At 40.8% G+C, this 11,956-nt stretch overlaps 1 protein-coding gene and 1 pseudogene across 1 annotated transcript in view; one reads left to right on the top strand and one right to left on the bottom strand.

The window, feature by feature from the left end:
* SGCG (sarcoglycan gamma) overlaps nucleotides 1-11,956 on the bottom strand; it is a 131,030-nt gene that overhangs the window by 28,522 nt on the left and 90,552 nt on the right. The window contains exon 5 of the mRNA XM_006754879.2: nucleotides 1,004-1,076. Coding sequence (XP_006754942.1) covers nucleotides 1,004-1,076 — 73 coding nt within the window. The remainder of the gene's footprint in view (nucleotides 1-1,003; nucleotides 1,077-11,956) is intronic.
* LOC102761728 lies at nucleotides 1,508-1,979 on the top strand (annotated as a pseudogene).

The following is an 11,956-nucleotide window of genomic DNA, read 5'->3' as shown; positions in this document are numbered from 1 at the left end:
CCCACACACCAAAAAATCTGATAAAAATGGAAGATTAATTAAATAGATATGTTTGCAAAAGAGGACATACAAATGGCCAATATACCTAAAGAAGATGCTCAGTCACTACTTATCAGAAAGATGTAAATCAAAGCCACAAAGAGAGACCACCTTACACCTGTCAGAATAGCTATTATTAAAAAGTCAAGAGATAGCAAGTGTTGGTGAGAATGTAGAGAAAAGGGAACCATCATGCACTGTTGCTGGGAATGCAGACTGGTGCAGCTACTTTGGAAAACAGTATGGAGTTTCCCCAAAAATTTAAAAATGGAACTTCCATTTGACTCAGTGATTCCACTTCTTGGAATATATCTCAAGGAACTAGAAACACCAATCAGAAAGGATATATGCACCCCTATGTTCATAGCAGCACAATTTACCATAGCTAAGATTTGGAAACAGCCTAAGTGCCCATTAAAAGATGAGTTAATTAGAAAACTGTGGTACATCTATACAATGGAATACTATGCTGCTATGAAAAGGAAGGAACTCCTACCATTTGCAATAGTGTGGATGGAGCTGTAGAGCATTATGCTAAGCAAAATGAGCCAGTCAGAGAAAGATAACTATCACATGATCTCATTCATTTGTAGAATATAATGAACACCATAAATTGATGAACAAAAATAGATCCATAAACAGAAGCATCAGACTGTCAAACCTCAGAGGGAAGGCAGGGGAGAATGGGGAGAAGGGGGAGACATCAATCAAAAGGCTTGTATGCATACATATAAGCATTGCCAATGAACACATACACTAGGGGTGTGTTGGCATGAGTCGGGGTTGGGGAGGGGCAACGGGAGGATAAGGACACATATGTAATACCTTAATCAATAAAGAAAAAACCTAGCAGTGGGCAAAAAAAAAAATCAATCTGGTTACAAGTGCAAAAATATTATTCTAGCACTTATCCAGGTGTCGTCTATAGATGAGTAGTACATTTATATTTGAACAAAACTTTTACCTCAGCTCCTGAAATGGGTCTGCTCTTATGAGGGGTGTTTCCACTGAATGTTCAAAAAAAGCTCCTTCAGGCCCTAAACAAAAAACAAAGATACATTATCTTACAAAAGTAAAATTAGTGATACATCAAACAATAAATATTTAGACTATATAGAAAAGCACAATTAGGTTCTGATCTTTGTTGCTGAATTTGTGCAGATGTTTGAATTGCAGGAAAAAAGAATAGGCATGCCCTGGCTGTTTGGCTCAATTGGTTGGAACATTTCCCCATACAAGGAAAGGTTTCGGGTTTGATTCCTATCAGGACACACACATAGATTGTGGTTTTGATACCTAGTTGGGATACCTATAAGAACAAACAAATCAGTCTCTCTCTCTCTCTCTCTCTCTCTCCCCTCTCTCTCTCCCTCTTTCTTTCTCTCTCTCTCTCTCTCTTCCCCCTTCCTTCCTCTCTCTAAAATCAGTAAAAACATATCCTCCAAGACCTTGAACCTTCAGGAGCGAGATGCTGAGTGTCCTCTGCGGTGCCCAAGGAGACCAAGCTCTCTTCCTCTGAAACCCAGGGATCAGACTTGCTCAAATCTCAGCATTTCTCCAGGATCAACCTACCCCAGGATGGTGTGGAATACAGCACATTCACCTGTCACCCAGCTGCCTCCTGGTTCCAAGGCTGTGTCTCTTCACTGGACTGGTGAGAGGGTTGTCAGTGTTTTGCTCCTGGGCCTACTTCCACCTGTGTTTTTGGATCCTTCCTTTGTGATGGAGTACTCCCTGGCTGCGGTCCTTGCTCTCCATGGTCATGGGGCCTCGGAGAAGTTGTTACTGAGCATGTTCAAAAGGATGCATTGCAAAAAGCTCCCAAGGCAGACCTTTTGATACTCTCAGCTTTCACCTTTGCTGGGCTTTGTTATTTCAACTATCACGATGTGGACATCAGCAAAGCTGTTGCCATGCTGTGGAAGCTCTGTCCTTCTTGACTTAGTACCTGGAAAATTGATTGTACACCTCTTTGCCTCTGCTCTGCCATGCCATTCATCTCACAATAAGGGGAAAATAACAGAGAAGTCCACTAGTTAGATAAACCTCTTCTAATCATCTGGCTAGTTTTAGAATTTAATCGGTGAGGAAAAGGTTTGAGAGGAATTATATCCAAGAAATTGTGAGATTGAGTTCCATATGCTGGCAAATGAATGAGGTTGTCCTCTAGCTTCTCACGAGATTCACAATATAACTGTATATTATATAAGAGCTTTTGCATTTTAATTTACCAAACTCTTAAAGGGAATCCAGCTTTATTACTATCAGTACCTAATCAAACATCTATATTTGCCTTGGGAGTTATGGAGAAAGGGAAAAACTATTAATTCATAAATAAATACTACATCAACTTAGCCAATACTTAATGTTTGAAAACTTTCCCCCTTTGTTCAGTTAATACCAGTCACTGATGGTTATATGTTTTTGAGAAACTTTAAAGTAAGGAAACGCTGATATTTCACATTACTAATTTCTAAATCCTGGGAAAAAGAGCCTGAAGAACTTCTTCTAAGTATAGAGAAGTTCCATGCAGGGAAGAAGTACCCATGTAGAGGTATCAAAATATTACACATTGTAAACTGAGACTTACTCCTCAAATGTGTTCATTTTACTTGTCCCAAAATAATATCCACAAATATAAAATTAAATAATAAATTGTTATTTTTCCCACTGTGAGAATCTTTAATGTGAAATGTATTCTATGGAAATATAGGTGTGTTTTTTTAATTCTGTAATTAAAAAAAAAACACCAAAAAAAATCCTTCAGTGTGGATTAAAAAATAGGCACAGTTAACTGTTCTCTTGCTTTTCCAAGGATACCACAATTTCAGTAAGTTCTTACAGAAATATGATTGTAAAGCAATTCAAAATATGCAGGCTTATTATTATTGTTTTAATCCTCACCCCAGGATGTTTATTGATTTTAGAAAGAAAAGGGAGAGGAAGAGAAAAAGAAACATCTATGTGAGAGAGAAACATTGATCGGTTGCCTCATGTATGCATCCCAACCAGGAATCAAACTTGCAACAAAGGTATGTGCTCTGACCAGGAATCAAACCCACAACCTGTCAGTGTTCAGGAAAATGCTCCAATTAACTAAGCCACCTGGCCAGGGCTGCAGGCTTATTTTAAATGTAGGAAGCAATATAAAGCCCTCAAATTGAAAAAGAATTACAGTTGAAAACTGCATGTCTCTATCTTTTAGGTAATAGTCATTTGACTCATTTTCTAGATTTTATGTGTAAAAATTGTGTCTTGTGTCATTTGTTTCTTAAAGCACATCAGAAAATTAGAGAAAAATCAACATTTTTAAATATTGAAAACTGACTTTCTAATTTCTAGGAGTCAGTATCTTCCCTGTTGTTTCACTAGTCAGAATCAAATTATACACAAGACACGATGTCAGTGGAGGTGAAGAGATGCAAAGATGACAGTGACATATTCTTTGATATACCTAATTGGTTTAATATTCAGAGCTTTACAGGGCAGGTGAGATTATTTTACTGAGGAGAAAACTGAGGAACAGAAAGGTTAATTAAGTTTTCTAAAGTTGCACAGCAAAAGGCAGGTCTGTGATTTGAATTCAAAACCCACACTTTTAATCTATATGCTATAGGGTTTATCATACATAATTAACAAATACTATATAATAGAAAGTAATGTGCCAATAGGAGTGTGCAACTAAGTTATTTTGGGTGTCATCAGCAGGGGAACATTAATTTAAGGCAGCCGGGAAGACTTTCTATAATAAAATGCAGTTAGCCTGAACCTTAAAATAAATAGACATTTGTAACTATATGGAGGTGATGGACAATAATTTTCAAGGAAAGCAGTAGTGCAGGAGCAGGAAAATGTGACCAGTATATAGGAATGAATGAATAATCCAGTTACTAGAAAAATAAAGAATTCAGCATGGAAATACAAATTTTTCTTTCATATTATATTTAAAACTAGAGGACTGGTGCACAAATTTGTGCACAGGTGGGGTCCCTCTGGGTGGCCTCAGGGATCGGGCCAAAACCCACAGTCCAATGCCACCTGAAGCTCCTACCTGCTGCTCCTGCTCATCCTGGCCCCACTGTGCCTGCCTCAGGCTTACGCCCAATCAGTCCTGATCAGGAGACTGCCACAGTAGTGCTCACCAGTCATGAGCCCTGTGTCTGATCCCTCTCAAGGGGAGTGGCCTGCAGGATTGGGCTGAAACCGGCTCTCCGACATCCCCTGAGGGGTTCTGGATTGTGAGAGGGCACAAGCCAGGCTGAGGGACCCCACCAGTGTACAATCAGGCCAGGGAGGGACTGCAGGAGGGCTCTAGGGCATGTGTGGCCCATCTCACTCAGTCCCATCAGCTGGACCCCAGCAGCAAGCTAATCTACCAGTTAGAGCATCTGCCCCCTGGTGGTCAGTACACAGTGAGCGGTTGAGCAGCCTTAGCATATCATTAGCATATTATGCTTTGATTGGTTGTTTGGTTGTTCTGCCATTCAGTCTATTTGCATATTACCCTTTTATTATATAGGATATTTCTCTTTAATATTGTGGGCATACACACAGATTTAACTAGCATCACTTTGCCTGTACATACTCATCATGATTTACCTATGTCCCTGTGCCTTTCCTGAAATATACCTCATTCTTTGGTTTCGCCCCTGGCTTAGACCCTACCCCTGTTTTAGGGTCTGCCCCTGGTTTACGTCCCACTCCAGACTTAGGGTCTACAGCTGCAAAAAACTTGTTCCTCTCCCTCTTAGTCCCACAAAGAACTCAGCAGATATTTTCACATTGTGCAGAATTTCCTCTTTAGGGAATACTGAAAATAATTAAAATGTTTATTTTTTAATTTAATCATGTACTAGTTTTGATACTTACCATTGAAAAACTGGTGAAAAGTTTCCCAGACACCAAGTTGAGCAAAGGTCTTGTCAGCAGTCTTTCCTGATTTAACAGTTCACAACATCCTCACATTTTCTCAACAATACTACCTGTATTAGTTTTGATATTATAATTACTGCTTCTCTAGTAATTTTGTTTAAATATAAAGACATAACAAATGCATACATTCTCATTCAAGAAATAAAAGTATGTGGCAAATAAGTAAAATATAATTAAATTAGCAAAAAATTAAAATTTTGCTAATAACAAATCAGATTTGGTAACATGATCAACACAAAAACTGTAATCAACTGAAATAAAGGAACACAAAGGCTTAAGTTAACATTGTATGAAAATAATGTTATAATTCATACAAATTATATTCGGATGAGAATATAATATGACACATTCCTTAAAATACCACCTAAATGCTCGGCTGGCATGGCTCAGTGGTTGACTGTCAACCTATGAACCAGGAGGGCATGGTTCAATTCCCAGTCAGGGCACATGCCAGGTTGCAGGCTCAATCCCTGTGTGGGGCATGCAGAAGGCAGCCGATCAATGATTCTCTCATCATTGATGTTTCTATCTCTCTCTCCCTCTCCCTTCTTCTCTGAAATAAAAAATAAATACCACCTAAGCAAACCTCAATGATAATGGTGACCATTATGTAAAGTAAGACTATTCTAAGCACCCTTTCTAAAACAAGGTAGAAACTACAATGTATTTTGATTGAAATTTTTATTTTTATTTTTATTTTAACACAGCTTCAATTCTTTTTCCTCTAAGAAGTGTAATTATTCTAATAGTGCCAGTGGGACTATTTACAAGAAAATATAACTCCATAATTAGATTTAAATGCATGCCAATTACCTTCTAATATGACCAGAGTCAATGATAGAGTGCCCCATAAAGACAATGTACTGTTAGCAGACAATGTACTGATAATACGAACTTATACGCATTATCTTCTAATAAGAGGAGCAATTTCTCTATCATTGAAATTGTAATGCCCAAATTATGGGAACTTGATTATATCATAACTCTAGCCTCAAAGTAAATATGCCTTAGAACTTATTTACATATAATAAAATAGATATTTTCTAAATGGTTTCATAAAATATTTCTCAGTAAATGATTGTTGATCTTCAATTAATTATATTTTCTTTATGTTTTTACTCATACTTAATATCCCCAACCAAGACTATATATAAAAATATAAGGGATGTAACATCTTCTCCCTTTGAGAAATAGAGCATATTATTTGAAATTATATAAATTATAGGAAGGGGAAAAATTCCACTATAAAATGTTGTCACATAAATCATGTAGTAAAATGACCTTGTCTAATATGACCCTGTATAAATAATATATATACAAGAAAGTGTGATAAAACATACCAAAAAAGCCCAGGCTTATAATATTAACATTTTTAAAGAATATACCACTGAGATCAGACATGGTAAATGGTGTGGTCATTTCTACTATCAGTAGTATTTGAATGATACCATTCTTTTCTGGATCCTACAACAATTTATGATGGATGATATGCATGTGAGGAAATTTATTCAGATTTTGGTGCAAGATGGATTGAAATAGTGGTGAAGCAGTTGAAAAGTTCATGGGGCAGAGCCCAGAAACAATGGAGGTCATGGACAGAGCCCAAAAACTGGAGGGGAAATTCTTCCAAGTTGCTCCATTCTTTCTAACATACTGTTACCTCTGGATTCTTCAGTTACAGAAATGCACAGAGTTCAATATTAATTCCTCTGTTCAAACAATGGATAATATATACCCAGACATATATTAGATTTTTGTATTTATATTGATAACTATTTATTAAGATTAATTCCATGTATCCATTGAGTATTTATAAACTGAAATGGTCATTTTAAATAGGGGAAAAAATCTGTTGTTCCCCTTTATAGCCAAACTTCTATACAATGTCTGTATTGCCTCCTATTCTATTCACTCTGCCACCACTACAAACTGTCCTTTGCTTAAAACTCCAATAAAAATGCTCTTGTTAATATAATAATGACCTCCATGATAACAAATCCAAGGGCCTTACCTTTCCTGGATCTCAAATTCTGGGAACACAGTGTCTGTCTTGGTGCTAGGAAAAAGGCCATTGTGACATCCCTCCCACCACATTGTCAGCAACTCTCTGTTGGTGGCTGCTCTCCCTTTACATGGGCTCTAATGCTGTCGTCTCTGAGTTCACTTAATTGATGATGTCCTCATGTACATCTCTATTCTAGATTGCTGTTCTGAACAATAGGTCCCTCACTTATCCAATAGCAGGCTTGATATATTCACTTGGCTCTTTCACAGATATCTTCAATTTATATATCTAAAACATTAACTGTCAGTTCTCTCTGCTTTACAAATGTATTCTTCTCCTCCTCAGCCATCTCCATTACCCAGACAGTAATGACATCATCCAGATACAAATATAATCTTTTCATCTTTGATTCCCTCCCTGGATGCCTGACACCCATTTGATTTGTGTCTCTATATGTTAATTCTTAGTGTGGAGTCATTAGCTTCCCTCTATGACCATCTAGGTCAGGTCAACATCATTTATTGCCTGTACTATATCTCCATTGGATCTTACTGCTCCCATTCTTTCCTCCAAACAATATATTCTCCCTTGCAATAGTCACATTGATCTTGAAATGTATAACAAGCCAAGGAGTATATGTTCCAAACAATCCAATGTCTTTCCTTTGGCCCTAAAACAAATTCTAGCTTCTTATAGTGGCCTACAAGTCCCTGAATAATCTGGTCTTTTTGTATCTCCTGTTACACCAGGCTTATTTCAGACTCAAATTTAATAAAATTAAAAGATAAAAATTATGAAATAATATGACCCAGAAAAACCCAAAGAGAACAATTATCAAAATGAATGTGAATGCCTTAAACTCCTCACTAAAAATCAAAGTTTATTAGATTGAGTTAAAAAATAAATTATAGTTAACTGCCACTTATAAGAGCAATGCAAGTAATTTAATATGAGGTGAATTTTGTCTGGAAGGTTAACTTAAAGAAGCCAGATCACCAAAGGCCATCAAGGTTCTCTTGCTGGAAATCATTGCACAGGGAAGTGATGCTTGGAATTGATGGAACTATTTTGCAACTAAAAGGGGAATGTCAACATATTTGAATAGAAGCAAGGCTGGAGTGAAATATTACTGGACCACTAAATTACTTCAACCTATCCTACCTCCAGATTTCTCATATGAGATAATTAGAGGCCTGGTGCATGAAATTTGTGCACTCGGGCGGGGGGCAGTCTTCCAGCCTGACCTGTGCCCTCTCACAGTGCGGAAGCCCTGTGATCAATTGCCCCAAAGAAGTAGGCCCCACCCAGCCATCTGGGGCTCCTGGTTGGATTGCCCAAAGAGGAAGGCACGGTGTGAAGGCACGACCCCGGCTTTGCCGTGTGGAGCCGCAAGACCCACCTCCACGCTGTGAACACAGCATCAAGCCCCCGTCCACCCGCATGCGCATTCAGCCCTGCCCACTGGCATGTGCCCACTGTGCACGCAGCCTCCTGGTGATCACTCATTGCAGCGTGAGGGTGTCACAGCGTGAGGGCGTGACGACCGCATAGGCTTTTATTAATAAGATTATGTCCTTATAGTTTAAGCCATTTTTAATTTGGTCTTTCATTCCTTTCAGCTGAAAGATTTTTAACTGACGGACCAGGCCATCAACTGTCCATAGAGCTGCATCAAAAAGTGGTCAGAGATGCATGTGCTGGATATATAGTTTAAATGGTATGGTGACTTATACTAGTAAGCACCTTTTAGATATTTGCCTTCATGTCTTTTTAAGATACCTGGACTTATCATCTTTGTTTATGTTTATGTCTTCAGTTGTTAAATTCTATTCTCCAGCTCCTTTTTTGTCAATGGCTTTGCAGGTGATTTAAGCATTTCTACACCATCACTTTTCATTTTATATATCCTGCTTAGCTTGACAGAGAGGTAAAAATAAATTGACCGGTTTATCCCTAGGTCTTGTTTTCTTCATTAGTGATAAGAAAATGGATCCTATTACAGGATCCTATTTCTCTTACTAAATATTGGGGAATGGACCCAGCCTAGCATATAATTGCCAAGGAACTGAAATACATTTGGGGCAGCCAAACTAACAATTTATCATCTGCCAAAGTGAGATCTGGCAATGAAATATAATTTTCTTAAGATGACATTCAGATGCTATTCCAATAATGTGTTCTGTAACTGGGGTTAGTAAAACAGGCATGCTAATTTTAGTTTCTTGGTGACCAATTCTATTTATAGGAAGACTGCTTAAAAGCCTAGGTCAATTTCTAAATTGGTCAAATTGTTTAATCTCCATAATTTTTATTTAAAAATTGTTCTTCAGTTTCCCAGTTAACTAAAGTCTCTATAAAAGCTGCTTAAGAGTTAGAGATTTCATCTTATTCTTGAGTACTTAAGACAAAGGTAATGGCAAGAAAACACTTCATTATCTGAGTCAATATCAGAATTTAGTGCAAGTCAGAAATTTGGGGTGTACCACTTTAAAGAACGAGCCACTTCATTTCTCCCCTTAGATTTCAGGTTTGGGACAGTTGTGCATGTAACCAGAAGGGAGAAAAGTGAAGAAAAGCATTTAATTCTCTTTCCCATTTCCCAAAGTGAAGCTGGCTGTCTGTCTCTTCTCTTATCACTTTTCTTTCCTTGTTTGATCCAATAAACTCCAAAGGCTACTTAGAGTCAGTCTATTTAAAAAGGAACCAAGCTTCTACAGTTAGTGGCGGAGAAAAGCTTCAGTTGGAATTTACTTTGAAAAATTAAAGTTTATCATATGTAATATTTTAATCAATAAATAATTTTAAAAATAATAATATTGTAATAGCTATGCACAGGCCGGGGGGGGGTACTTAAAATATCAGGGGGACCACTCTGTAAAGTATATGATTGTCTAACCACTATGTTGTACAACTGAAACTAATACAGAATAATATTGAATGTGAACTATAATTGAAAAAAAATTGGAAAATTGTATGTTATATGTTTTTCATCACAATTAAAAAAAGAAAAAAGAAAAATTAAAGTTTATGAAAAAATTTTAAAAATACATATTTTTATTGATTTCAGGGAGGAAGGGAGAGGGAGAGAATGATAGAAACATCAATGATGAGAATCATTGATCAGCTGCCTCCTGCATGGCCCCCACTGGAGATCGAGCCTGCAACCTGAGCATATGCCCGTGACCAGAATCAAAACCGGGACCCTTCAATCCACCAGCTGATGCTCTATCCACTGAGCCAAACCAGCTAGGTTTGAAAATATTCTTATTGTATTTTATATTTCACAGAACTTAGTCATCATTGTAACAAGTACAAAATCATCGTATCTAATAAAAGAGAAACATGGTAATTAGCCGTATGTCTGCTACCCTTCCAATTGGCTAATCAGGGCGATATGCAAATTAACTGCCAGCCAAGATGGCAGCTGGCAGCCAGGCAGCTTGAAGTGAACATGAGCCTTGCTTGCTTCAGTGACAGAGGACTCCAACGTTCCCGCCTGCCGCTGCAGGCCTCTACCCATGCACCAGGCCCCTATTCTATATAATAAAAGGGTAATATGCCTCCCAGCAGTGGGATCAGCGTGACAGGGGGCAGCATCCAAACCCCCTGCTCACCCTGTGGCTCTGTGTGTGACAAGAGGCGGGGCCACAGCCTCCCTATCTGCCCTTCTCTGTTCCTGACAGGGGAAGGTGCCCCAACCCCCTGATCGGCCCTGCTCTGTGCCTGATAGGGGGGAGCTCCCCAACCCCCTGATCACCCTGCAGCTCTGTGTGTGACAGGGTGTGGCGCCCCAAACCCCTGATCAGCCCTGCTATGTGTGTGACAGGGTGCGGCGCCCCAAACCTCCCCCATGGTCCCTGCTCTGTGTGTGACGGGGTAGAGCCATAACCTCCCCATCAGCTCTGCCCTGAGTATGACAGTGGCAGTGACCCAACCCCTTGATCAGCCCCGCTCTGTGGGTGATAGGGGGTGGCACACCAACGCCCCCCCCTTGGTCCCTGCTCTGTGTGTGATGGGGTAGAGCCATAACCTCCCCATCAGGTCTGCCTTGAGTGTGACAGTGGCAGCGCCCCAACCCCCCCCATCAGTCCTGCTCTGTGTGTGACGGGGTAGAGCCATACCCGCCCCATCGGCTCTGCCATGAGTGTGACAGTGGTGGCGCCCCACCCCCTGATCGGCCCAGCTCTGTGGGTGACAGGGGGCAGCGCCCCAACCCCCCCCATCAGTCCTGCTCTGTGTGTGACGGGGTAGAGCCATACCCGCCCCATCGGCTCTGCCATGAGTGTGACAGTGGTGGCGCCCCAACCCCCTGATCGGCCCAGCTCTGTGGGTGACAGGGGGCAGCGCCCCAACCCCCCCCATCAGTCCTGCTCTGTGTGTGACGGGGTAGAGCCATAACCTCCCCATCAGGTCTGCCTTGAGTGTGACAGGGGGAGATGCCCCAACCCCCCAATCCGCCCTGCTCAGAGCCCGTCCAGGGGCTGCACCTAGGGATTGGGCCTGCCCTCTGCCACCCAGGAGCAGGCCTAAACCAGCAGGTCGTTATCTCCCGAAGGGTCCCAGACTGCGAGCGGGCACAGGCCAGGCTGAGGGACCCCCCGAGTGCACAAATTTTTGTGCGCCAGGCCTCTAGTCTAAATATATATAAAAAGCCAGCAACTGTAATGGCCATAACTTCCATAACAACTGGTTGCTACGACACCCACTGTGGCCAGTGAACTGGCCCAATCAGGGGGTAGAGCCAGCCGGCCAACCTCATGGCACCTCCCCTGTGCTGGCCTTCCTCTGATTGGACTCTCCCACACCGATCAAGAATGGGCCAGCCAAGTGCCCCCTTTCATCCCCCCGGGCAGCCCTGCCCCCGATCAGCTGGCCCCACCACAATAGACCTGCAGCCCCTCCCCCAACTGGCCCACCCCTGATCGCACCCGCCCATCCCAATAGGGGGAGGGGCCAGCTGGCCACCCTCCCATAACCCCT

Source organism: Myotis davidii, unplaced genomic scaffold (genome assembly GCF_000327345.1).
Source record: "Myotis davidii unplaced genomic scaffold, ASM32734v1 scaffold193, whole genome shotgun sequence".
Classification (NCBI taxonomy): domain Eukaryota; kingdom Metazoa; phylum Chordata; class Mammalia; order Chiroptera; family Vespertilionidae; genus Myotis; species Myotis davidii.
This window is presented reverse-complemented; position numbering and strand designations above follow the sequence as displayed.